Genomic DNA, 13,009 nt, shown 5'->3' with positions numbered 1-13,009 from the left:
TGTTACAGATATTGTAACAGATATAGTATTCCTATACTTATAGGAATACTATTGTATTTTGGGACATACTATAGAAGTACTATAAAACTACTATAGTGGCTTTAGGATATTATAGAGGTATTACAGAACATAACAAACGTCTGAGCTGTACTGTAATCACAGAAGTAGTCATATAGTACTTCTATAGTAGGCCCTATGCCTGTCCATTGTCTACTAAACCACTAGCAGCAACACACATTATAATGTTTTTCTACAGAAACACGAACATTTCAAGTAATTCCATTGTTGCAAGTCTTACATTTCAGTACTATTTTGCCATTTTCGCCTATTTCATTTTTCAACAACTGCAGTCGCGTTTTTCTCGAGCCACCAGGGGCAGTGGCAGGCTAGTTGTTATTGTTAGCAACGTAGCCTTTTAGCAAACCAGTTCGAAAACAAAACGTTACATTGTATTGCACGCACAGCAAAACCGTGTAATGCATACATTGGTGACCGGACTGAATCAGCAATGTAAATGGGTGTGTACGAGCATTTAAAATCGACATTAAAACGACCAACGTAGTACAAATACAAAGACAATACATATCAACTTACCATGAAATGTGGGCGCAGCCATCTTTGTTTATCTCTGTTGTGCGAGTCGTACGTTCTTCCTGGTTCAGCTCGGAGTACTCTGAGGAGCCCGAGTCGGACGGCTGATATTACGACCTAAAGGGGGCGTGTCTTCCCAAAATGCCGCAAGAAAGCTGGGTAATTTACACTTTCCAACTCGGGCGAAGTCATCTCGAAAGCAGCATAAGTTAACTAAGTAACATGGTTAACATAGTTAGCATGCTAGCATGCTAGTTAGCATTTTTAGCAAAACTGCTAAAAATGATTAGCTAGTAGGGGTGTAACGGTTCATGTATTCGTATTGAACCGAAACGGTACGGGGGTCACGGTTCGGTGCATGAATTTACACGGAGAATACACGGTATAAAAATACATAAAACTCGTGTGCGGATTAATTAATGTCATGCGCAATTACTGTTAAGTAGCGAGAGTTACGGGAGTTCTTTAGCGACACCTAACGCTAATCTGTAGCCTCGCCTTAGCTCTGAAGCTCTGATTGGCGCCTATGTTTTTTTTTGTCAGGTCGTCGGTCGAGTCCGTCAGTCATTAGCAGCACTAAGGTTAGACCTACAAGAGTTAGAGGATCCGCTGGTCTCTTTAAGATCGCAAGTTTGAGAACTTCAGTTACAGTAACGTTAGTACAGGCGAAAGAGTGGTGGATAAGATGAAATTGTGTGTCGGCGTTGTTCAGCATTGGGTATGTGAGTGGAAAAAATGCTACACATATTCGAAGCCATCACCCAGATGATGTAGGCTACCAATCACTGAAACGAGGGGAAAGAAACTTCCCGTGCGCTTCAGCAGCCTTTGGATACACATACAAATAGGGCCAAAACCTATGGCTTAAATTAAATGATTTCGTAATGACAGAAAGCTATGTAAATCGCGTGGTAATTACCTTTATGTTGGGGTACCTTGTAACTTCTCACATGAGGAGCTGGTAGTGTAAGTGCAGACAGTAAAATAAAGTGACAACGCTAACCAGGCTAATAAACAAACCATGCTACGGTGAGTTAACGTCAAAGGGCAAAGTCACGTGACTTCTAGTTGTAGTCTGTTTATGAAATGAAAGGAGCAATTTCGTTTTTTAAAAAAAGGCAAAATAGTGTGATATTTTCACAGTTAGTAGGCTAGATTATTACTTTAAACACAATGAAAAATATTGAGGCAAATTGTAGACCCTTCCATATACAACTAAACACAGATGTTGAAGGTCTTGCTTAAGTGGATTTTTAAAAATCATTTTCTATGTAATTTGCACTTTCAGAAATAAGAGATGCTGTAGGCCTATTTTCAGTTTTATAGCTGATTGTCTTATTTTGTTTACAAGTTACAGATTGAGTCTGGGCACTTATTGTACTGTTTAGCCTACAGCTTACACACTTCAGGCTGTTGCAGATAGCTCAGGGAAGAGACTGTATGACACTAGGTGGTACAGCCTGAGACATGTACAAAAAAAAATGCTTTCTACATTTTTGTTTTGCTTTTCCCTCCATTGTACCGAACTCGTACCGAACCGTGATGTCCGAACCGAGGTATGAACCGAACCGTGACTTCTGTGTACCGTTACACCCCTATTAGCTAGGTTAGCTAAGTAACATGGTTAACATAGTTAGCATGCTAGCATGTTAGTATGCTATTTAGCATAGTTAGCATAACTGCTAAAAATGATTAGCTAAGTTAGCCAAGTAACATGGTTAACATAGTTAGCATGCTAACATTGCTAGCATAGTTAACATGTTTAACAAAACTGCTAGAAAATGTTAGTTAAGTTAGCTAAGTAACATGGTTAGCATGTTAGCATTGCTAGCACTACTATAAAACATTAGCTAAGTAGCATGGTTAGCATAGTTAAAAATCTTAGCATAACTGCTAGCAAACATTAGAGCCATTCCAACTTTCAGTTATCGTCAAATATCTACCTATACACAGCCATTAAACTATTTGAATATCAACATTCATTAAACTTCCAGTCTGTCAACAACTTTTAAACTATTTACCTTCAACTTTTAAACTGTCTACTTTTAAACAATCATTAAACTATCTATTAAACTAGCTGTCTATCAACAACTTTTAAACTATCTACATTCAGCTTTTAAACAGTCTACTTTTAAACTATCAACTTTTATTAAGCTATGCAACCACCATGTCTATCCTAGCATCACCGTAGTAACCATCTCTATATTATCTGTTTTAACTATACATGATATTTTACATCACAACTTTAGCATTTTCATGCACTGGTAATTCCTTGGAATTGCATTTGCACTGTACTGTTCTTCCTAGGCAACTTCTTCTTCTTATTATTATTATTATTCCGCTTACCACTTTTTCTAGACGCAATTTCTCTTGAACAGTTTAACTTAGAAACTTCATTCAAACTTTGTAACATAGGTCTTCAAACAGATCGGGTTGCTATCTCTTTTCAACTTTGAAACTTTTATACTTTTTAAACTATTAAAGAAAAACTTTTTAAAAATCCCCATAGACTTAACATTGCCGATTATGACATCATAATACGGCCATTAAGCAATTAGAATCCTATGGCAGGTGTTCAGGCCACCTGGATCTCAACTGCCAGTCTCAGGCTTTAAGCATACAAACTGGCCCTATTAAAACTACACATCCTGTTAAACTGCTTCCTCTGCCAAAAACTGTTTCAAAATAAGGCCTCACTACAATATTTCACTGTTAAACAATTTAACCCTTTAAACTACTGAACTTTTTAACTGTTTAGCCATTGTAACTGTTACTTGTCATCAACTATGACTCCTACCCACTGTAGACAGTTAGCATGGTTAACATAGTTAGCATGCTAACAAGTTAGCATGTTAGCATGTTAGCATGCTAGTTAGCATTTTTAGCAAAATTACTAAAAATGATTAGCTAAGTTAGCTAAGTCATATGGTTAGCATAGTTAGCATGCTAACATGTTAGCATGCTAGTTAGCATTTTTAACAAAACTGCTAAAAATGATTAGCTAAGTCACATGGTTAACATAGTTAGCATGCTAGTAAGTTAGCATGTTAACATGCTAGTTAGCATTTTTAGCAAAATTACTAAAAATGATTAGCTAGGTTAGCTAAGTCACATGGTTAGCATAGTTAGCATGCTAGCATGTTAGCATGCTAGTTAACATTTTTAGCAAAACTGCTAAAAATAATTAGCTAAGTTAGCTAAGTAACATGGTTAGCATAGTTAACATGCTAGTTAGCATAGTTAGCATAACTGCTAAAATTATTAGCTAGTCAAGTCAGTTTTATTTGTATAGCGCATTTAACGTGCACAGAGTGCAACCCAAAGCGCTCCACATATAAGACATTGTCAATGACACAGACTAACAAAGACAATAGCGGACGGAGCGGCGTTGTCGCCAGCGTACCCGTGACACCAAGACAGAACTACATTTAAGAAATAACAAACACAAAAGATGCCGGACGGAGCGGCGTAGTCGCCAGCGTTCCCGTGACACTAAGACATACAAGACAGACAACACAGCAAATTGAAAAAACAATTGACTAAGTTAGCTAAGTAACATGGTTAACATAGTTAGCATGCTAACATTGTTAGCATAGTTAGCATGTTTAATAAAACTGCTAGAAAATGTTAGTTAAGTTAGCTAAGTAACATGGTTAGCATGCTAGCACTGCTATAAAACATTAGCTAAGTAGCATGGTTAAAATAATTAAAAATCTTAGCATAACTGCTAGCAAACATTAGAGCCGTTCAAACTTTTAGTTATCGTCAAATATCTACCTATGCACAGCCATTAAACTATTTGAATATCAACATTCATTAAACTGCTAGAAAACGTTAGCTAAGTAGCATGGTTAGCAGGTTAACATTGCTAGCACTGCTATAAAACATTAGCTAAGTAGCATGGTTAGCATAGTTAAAAATCTTAGCATAACTGCTAGCGAACATTAGAGCCATTCCAACTTTCAGTTATCGTCAAATATCTACCTATGCACAGCCATTAAACTATTTGAATATCAACATTCATTCAACTTCCAGTCTGTCAACAACTTTTAAACTATTTACCTTCAACTTTTAAACGGTCTACTTTTAAACTATCATTAAACTATCTATTAAACTAGCTGTCTATCAACAACTTTTAAACTATCTACTGTCTATCAACAACTTTTAAACTATCTACATTCAACTTTTAAACAGTCTACTTTTAAACTATCAACTTTTATTAAGCTATGCAACCACCATGTCTATCCTAGCATCACCGTAGTAACCATCTTTTTATTATCTGTTTTAACTATACATGATATTTTACATCACAACTTTAGCATTTTCATGCACTGGTAATTCCTTGGAATTGCATTTCTAGTTATTATTATTATTTTTCTTTTTACCTTTTTGTGCGCGCTATTCAGCCCAAACCGCTTAACGTACAAATTTGGTTCAAACACCGTTCCGTAGATCTTCCAAGGCTTTACCGTCCTATCCATTTGTCATTTTTGAGAAGTTTATACTTTTTGAGATATTTGTAATTAAAAGTGTATTTTTCCCCCATAGACTTGAATGGGGGCTGTGATGTCATAATAGAGCCAGCTGCGCTCGTTAAGTAGTTCTCAGAGCAGTTCCCAGGCTAATCAGAACACTGGCACAGGTGTCACCTGTGAGGAATTCAACTGTCTCAACCTCTAAGCATACAATCTAGCTCTACCTGAACTACACATTCTGTTAGTGTTTCCTGTGTGTCAAAATAAAAGTCGCAGCCATATCTCATGCATTCAGCATTATATCTCCAGAACGGCTTGACGTACATGCTTCAAATTTGGTACGAGTGTTTTTATGGACTCAAAGATGAAGTGAGTTGAAGTTGGAGGTTGAAGGTCAAATGTCAAGGTCAAAAACACCTTGAGTATGATATCTCAAGAATGCCATGTCACACAAGATTCACATTTGGTTACTCCAAAAGCACCTTCGCAGGTATCACAATTACCCTACCAACCAGCTAGCAGCAAGCTCAACAGCCCCACCAATACCCTAACCAGCAGACTGCATCCCCTTGTGTAATTCCTCGGAATTGCATTTCTAGTCTAATGTTGAATATCAGTGTAATGAGATTCAAAAACGTACCTCAAAGACAACACAATGTATAAAGGAACAAAGTTTAAAAGTACACAATTATTTGGGATGGATTAGACCAATAATTAGTAAGGAACAACAATATTTTCTACCGCAATATCCTGTTAAATTAAATACATAGAGATATATATGACTGTATGTGACAAAATTCACCAGTTTCTTAGTGGAGTGCCTGGCGTCTTTCTGGTCCACGGTTGTGCGTCCTCTGACCGAAGGAGCGTGGCGCTTCAAGAATCTGTGCAGCCAGCCAGCACTCGCAGCAAAACTCTCCCCATCCATGCAGTCACTCACTGTTGCATACAATTCTTTTGCCTTGGTCCTGATCATTTTATGTGTGACTCTGAGATGCTTTGCGTGCATGCTGTGGATCCACTCAGACAAGATCACCTCCAGTTCTTCACTGGCCTTCTTCCTCCCTCCGCCTCGCAGTCGGGCCCTTTTGCAGTCCTCCTCAGACAGACGTTCCAGTTCAGTTTTAATTTTACGCCATTTATTCACCTTCGTTGGATGAACCGAGAAATGTCTTCCCGCCGCTTCTCCCGAATTTTGTTCAGCAAATTTGACAACGGTCAGCTTAAACGCCAAATCATACTTCTTTCTTTTTGTCATCATGGTGGTAGGCCTGTTGAGAGAAAAGCATTTAAAAAAAATGAAGACTAAACAAAGAACGTTATTCGTGAACCTCTTTGTTGTGTTGCCAGTATAATACAAGCAAGTAGCCTCTTATCCTTGACATTACATGATAAAATACTTTGTCTAATGAGCAAATTTGAAACAAAATGGGATTAATTAAACATTTCAGGACATAGCATAGGCCTAGTCAATATATAAAAAAGGCTTTCACCTCCGCAGTCATCTAATCAGAACTTTAACGTGCGCAATCTGCACCATAGAACTGGCTTAAACAGACGGTCTGACGGTCCTGCCAGTTATGTATTCACCTGCTGCCTGATGTGCTCTCTGTCTGCTGTCTAGTTGTCCATTCAGGCTCTGAAGGGTCGTTGCCACCCACGTGTAGAGAGGTGGTCCGCCGGTCTGAGAGTGAGTCGGCCATTTTGTCCGCTGGTTTACCTGGGAGCTCCACTATTGGACCCTGGAGCATTTGAAATAGAATACAAAACAACAGAATCATGTTCTACAACTCAAGTAATAGAACATGTTTAAATAGAATATCATCCTGTGACAAGATATATACAGCAAGAACAGACAACATTGGCTAAAGCAATGTGGAGAAATATTATGCCCCTAATGCGTCTTGCATACTCGACGTTGCCGACCAGTAGGGCGACAATGTGACGTCAAAATTACGTAGATCTCTCTGCCGCACCAGGATTTTAGCCGGTTAGCGCATGGTAGCACACCACTCTATTTTTTTTTCAGCTGAGCGCGCCAAACCGGAAGATGTATTAATTCGAAGGCAAGTGAGAGTTGCAGTTCGGAGGACTGTTTTGTTACAGTCGTTTATTTTTAATTGTTTGGTGGATAAGTTAACAAAGTTACCAGCGAGAGTTGCAGTGACGTCACATTGTTGCGCTACAAGTCGGGGATGGCGATTATGTAGAAGCCTTAAGACTATAATCTAATGTTGAATATCAGTGTAATGAGATTCAAAAGAGTACCTCAATGACAACACAATGTATAAAGGAACGAAGTTTAAAAGTACACAATTAATCGGATGGAGAAGACCAATAATTAGTAAGGAACAACAATATTTTCTACTGCAATTTCCTGTTTAATTAAATACATAGAGATATATAATGCTGTATGTGACAAAATTCACCAGTTTCTTAGTGGAGTGCCTGGCGTCTTTATGGACCATGGTTGTGCGTCCTCTGACCGAAAGGTCGTGGCGCTTCAAGAATCTGTCCAGCCAGCCAGCACTCGCAGCAAAGCTCTCCCCATCCATGCAGTCACTCACAGTTGCATACAATTCTTTTGTCTTGGTCCTGATCATTTTATGTGTGACTGAGATGCTTTGCGTTAGGGCTGGGACAACGCGTCGACGTTATCGATGACGTCGACGCAAAAAAATTGTTGACGCAAAATATGCGCATCGATTCGTCAAGCATAACGCGTGCCGTTAAATATTTTTAATTTTACACCTTCAGTGTTTCCCATGCAACTTTCCCATGCATTGTGTTCGGTAAGGTTTGTTTGTTTATTCTGATATATGGTTTGTCATGTGTTAAATGAAGGGTTCGTGAAGTATTCCACCGAGATGAATGGGTAGGGAGATTGACGCAAAACCTTCAGTAGAATTATAATTAAATTGAATTATATTATTTACTTTTCTCGCAAACCGTTCACCACCCCAATTAGCCGATAACATTAGTTTAAAAGCTGAGAAAAAGCTCTTTCAAGTGACACTTGTGATGTCTGTGTGATGAGTAGGCTACTTCGCAGAGTTCAACTAAATAGAATGGGTGAATTTGGACGCACTTAATTTCTTGCGCTGTCATTTTCTCCACTGCGTAAAAGACTAAATGAATTTGCGCTGTGAATGTTAAGATTATTTTGACAGGCCATAATCTAAATAAAAATCGCTATTAGTAGGACCCCAAGCAGAATATTGAAAGAAGGGGGCACCAAGGCCATCGTGGCCTGTAAACCTCTGATTTTCAAAGGGGCATCACGGCCAACGCAAGGGGCAACGACGGCCATGGCCGTTGTGCTCGCCATGAAATTCCTACCCTGATCCCAGCCCTACTTTGCGTGCATGCTGTGGATCCAATCGGACACGGCCAGCTCCAGTTGTTCACTGACCTTCTTCCTGCCTCCGCCTCGCAGTCTGGCCCTTTTGCGGTCCTCCTCAGACACACGTTCCAGTTCAGTTTTAATTTTACGCCATTTTTTCACCCTCGTTGGATCAACCGAGAAATGTCTTGCCGCCGCTTCTCCCGAATTTTGTTCGGCAAATTTGACGACGGTCAGCTTAAACGCCAAATCATACTTCTTTCTCTTTGTCGTCATGGTGGTAGGCCTGTTGAGGGAAAAGCATTTAAAAAAAAAAAACTGAAGACACGTTCGTGAACCTCTTTGTTGTGTTGCCAGCATAATACAAGCAAGTAACCTATCTTATCCTTGACATTACATGATAAAATACTTTGTCTAATGAGAAAATTTGAAACAAAATGGGATTAATTAAACATTTCAGGACATAGCATAGGCCTAGTTAATATATAAAAACGTTTAAACAATTTGGAACTGGCTTTCACCTCCGCAGTCATCTAATCAGAACTTTAGCGTGCTCAATCTGCACCATAGAACTGGCTTAAACAGACGGTCTGACGGTCCTGCGAGTTATGTATTCACCTGCTGCCTGATGTGCTCTCTGTCTGCTGTCTAGTTGTCCATTCAGGCTCTGAAGGCTCGTTCTGACCCACGTGTAGAGAGGCGGTCTGCCGGTCTGAGAGCGTGTCGCCCATTTTGTCCGCTGGTTTACCTGGGAGCTCCACTATCGGACCCTGGAGTATTTGAAATAGAATACAAAACAACAGAATTATGTTCTACAACCCAAATAATAGAACATGTTTAAATAGAATATCATCCCATGACAATATATATACAGCAAGAACAGAAAACATTGGCTTAAGCAATGTGGAGAAATCTTATGCCCCTAATGAGTCTTGCATACTCGACGTTCCTGACCAGTAGCGTGACAATGTGACGTCAAAATGACGTAGATCTCTCTGGTGCGCCAGGCTTTTGGCCCGGGTAGTGCATGGTAGCGCGCCACTATTTTTTTTAGCTGAGCGCACCAAACCGGAAACCGGAAGATGGACTATTTCGAAGGCAAACGAGAGTTGCAGCTCTGAGGACTGTTTTGTTACAGTCGTTTATTTTTAATAGTTTGGTGGATAAGTTAACAAAGTTACCAGCGAGAGTTGCAACACATGGAATTAAGAGGAAAGAATGGAAAAGGTTTATTTTCAACCAAAGGATATCCACTAAGACCTGAACAAAATCTCTTTCCACTTTATGAAATTATAAACTCAGCCAGCTGCTAGCTAGCTAGCTAAAATGTTTAAATTATAAAAATTTCCCTCGGGATGACTAAAGTATCGATCTAAATATCCATCTCTCCATCTATCTATCTATCTATCTATCTGCACACACCTTGGAAACTAGATGGTAATGATGATAGATGGTAGTTGTGAATAGCAGCAAACAAAGTCTGAAGTACCATCACAGAGGCTAGCAAGTGTTTTTTACTGCAGCTTCTTCTACTGTGTAACATAGGCAGCGATAGCCTTTTCACAACAGCGACGCCTCTGTTCAGGAGAATATTGCAACTAGTGTCGCGCCACCATGCGCGAGTATAAATGGTTACAGCGCTCCCGTGACGTCACATTGTCGCGCTACAGGTCGGGATTGGCGAGTATGTAGAAGCCTTAAGCGTCCTAACAGTGGCCGATCAAAATGCCTCGGACGCAATAGGAGAGGCCAAAAACCAATCAGAGCAACGAAAGAGACGGTGACGGAAACACACAATTTGCAACACTGTCTGGTTGTAGGGAGAAGCAGGAAGAATTAACCACTTTTTAATTAAACATAGGCTAATTTACAAAGACATCGTGCCACACTGAAAGCTAATATTTTGTCACTAGCAATTTATATCTGCCCTCTGTCACAAATTTGTGCTAAACAAATAAACAAACAAACAAGAAGAATTTCTATGTGAACTATCTATCATACGAGTTACAAGATTCAGTTCGATGGCTAACGTCACAGTCAGTTAAGTGTGAGTCTGCGCAGTACGATGGCAAGCCAACTGAAAAAACGTTCAATTAGCATCAGTGCCCTCCCATTGAAAACGACGGAGTCTGTTCGTCCATTTCTTTAACTGTCTATGGTTTTTCCCAGGCTACGACCAAGGAGGCAGGCGAACATTCGGAGAGCGTAGACACTATGGCTGATCTGAGGCTAAATAGTAGACCAGTTCACCTAGCCATCCCATTGAAGCCCAATCAATTTTGGCGCCACTTTGACATCAAATAATGTTACAGCTGAAGCGTTTTAAGCCTTTATATGAACTTTTTCTATTTGGCGTTATTACCTCGTAACTGACTTAACGGCTGAGTAATAAACTTTTTTCCGAAATCAATGCTAAAGTGACGTAATGAGCATACAACCAGAGCAGGTGAAAGCGTCGCACAGGAGCAAAATAACCAAAATAAACATTCTCTGGCAAAGGACGAAAGCATCGGAGCACGTTGACAGTAGCCTAGGCTATGAATGTGGCGAGTGCTGTTTATATTAAATCACATTTATCTACGAACAACTAGGACATTTAGAACAGTAATATAGACATGGTGGTAATGAAGTAAGTGGCTACATACCCAATCTCTCGGTTCAGCTATCACAAGAGTTACACGAGTCAGACTACGTGCCTACGTTACATTTACGTCCCCTGAGCTTGCACAGAAAGCCTCGTCGACCAACAGGAAACGGTTGAAATTTGCTTCACCCGCCTCGATTGACGTCTACGTGATGACTCTGTCCATATCTTTTACTGTCTATGGCTACGACCTGCCTGCGCGAGGCTGACATTTCTCGTGCGACAGAGGAAATGATGCAATTTTGACGTCACATTGTCACGCTACCGGTTGGGTGCGGCGAGTATGTAGTACGCTTTAAGACTATGGTAATCTATGGTTGAATATCAGTGTAATGAGATTCAAAAACGTACCTCAAAGACAATAGAATGTATAAAGGAACGAAATTTAAAAGTACACAATTAATCGGATGGATTAGACCAATAATTAGTAAGGAACAAAAATATTTTCTATAATTTCCTGTTAAATTAAATACATAGAGATATATATGGCTGTATGTGACATAATTTACCAGTTTCTTAGTGGAGTGCCTGGTGTCTTTCTGGTCCACGGTTGTGCGGCCTCTGACCGAAAGGTCGTGGCGCTTCAAGAATCTGTCCAGCCAGCCAGCACTCGCAGCAAAACTCTCCCCATCCATGCAGTCACTCACTGTTGCATACAATTCTTTTGCCTTGGTCCTGATCATTTTATGTGAGAGTCTGAGATGCTTTGCGTGCATGCTGTGGATCCACTCGGACAAGATCACCTCCAGTTCTTCACTGGCCTTCTTCCTCCCTGCGCCTCGCAGTCGGGCCCTTTTGCAGTCCTCCTCGGACAGACATTCCAGTTTAGTTTTAATTTTACGCCATTTTAGCACACTCCTTGGATGAACCGAGAAATGTCTTGCTGCTGCTTCTCCCGAATTTTGTTCGGCAAATTTGACAACGGTCAGCTTAAATGCCAAATCAAACTTCTTTTTTTTTGTCGTCATGGTGGTAGGCCTGTTGAGAGAAAAGCATTACAAAAAATGAAGACTAAACAAAGAACGTTATTTGTGAACCTCTTTGTTGTGTTGCCAGTATAATACAAGCAAGTAGCCTCTTATCCTTGACATTACATGATAAAATACTTTGTCTAATGAGCAAATTTAATTTGAAACAAAATGGGATTAATTAAACATTGCAGGACATAGCATATACCTAGTAGAGGGAGAGCAGCTTCACAGAAGAGAACTTCTGACGGCAAATTTGAGGAAAATTTGGTAAACCACCCTTCTTACCTAATTTGAGGGTGCAGATTCTGAATATTACCAAGCTCAATTCTGAATTCTAAGCCGCATAATCAGCATTTTAACATAAAATAGCGTTTTTTTTTGTGTGCTTATTTTTCCTAAATTGGGTTTATTTCAAAAGTAATCACTAAAACCAAATAAAAGTGTTCTCTAAATACATGTTTGAGCATTAAAGAAACCATACTATATTTTATTAACGTATTTAATGGGAACATGATTACAGTTAACATGTAATACACTCGGAAATTCTAATCAAAACACAACCATATTTTTATTCCTAACATAGTGAGTCACTCATGTGGTGTTTAATGCATTTCATCACAATAACAAGTTGCATAGATAACCTTCAACTCAGAATATATCCTACAGTACATATGAACTTAGATAGTGGGAATAAGCCTAATGCAGAATTGCATCTACCGTCAGCAACACCCGCAAGTAAAAAACATTTTACTTCTAGTAACACTGGATTTGGTATGTGTGCTTGCCTCCATACTAGAGCTTGATAATGTGCTCTTCTAATATGCCATGGAGCAGCATCACTTGTTGGTGGATAGAGCCTCCGACCCTTGACATCTAGAAAACTGAGTGGCTCTGGCATAGTGTTGTCACAATACCAAAATTATGACTTCGATACAATACCTGCCATAAATATCTTGATACTGAAACGATATCCAAATTCTAAAAT

At 39.5% G+C, this 13,009-nt stretch overlaps 1 protein-coding gene across 3 annotated transcripts in view; it reads right to left on the bottom strand.

Annotated features, from left to right (window-relative positions):
• The window catches only part of LOC143120928 (uncharacterized), a 30,777-nt gene that overhangs the window by 15,407 nt on the left and 2,361 nt on the right, over nt 1–13,009 (bottom strand). For 2 of the 3 annotated variants that reach the window (XM_076281405.1, XM_076281406.1), the window contains exons 2-6: nt 11,563–12,031; nt 9,028–9,179; nt 8,479–8,695; nt 6,657–6,808; nt 5,869–6,337 (exon numbers count right to left, since the gene is read on the bottom strand). In XM_076281405.1, the coding sequence (XP_076137520.1) occupies nt 5,869–6,337; nt 6,657–6,808; nt 8,479–8,695; nt 9,028–9,179; nt 11,563–12,021 (1,449 nt within the window). In that variant the 5' untranslated portion in view covers nt 12,022–12,031. The remainder of the gene's footprint in view (nt 1–5,868; nt 6,338–6,656; nt 6,809–8,478; nt 8,696–9,027; nt 9,180–11,562; nt 12,032–13,009) is intronic. The other variant, XM_076281407.1, reaches the window with a different exon arrangement.

Source organism: Alosa pseudoharengus, unplaced genomic scaffold (assembly GCF_046254945.1).
Source record: "Alosa pseudoharengus isolate Yale_2024_CS ecotype anadromous, Long Island Sound unplaced genomic scaffold, YU_APseudo_1.1 YU_APseudo_1.1_scf_1, whole genome shotgun sequence".
NCBI classification, from domain to species: domain Eukaryota; kingdom Metazoa; phylum Chordata; class Actinopteri; order Clupeiformes; family Clupeidae; genus Alosa; species Alosa pseudoharengus.
The sequence above is the reverse complement of the archived record's forward strand: the minus strand, read 5'-3'. Positions and strand labels throughout refer to the sequence as shown.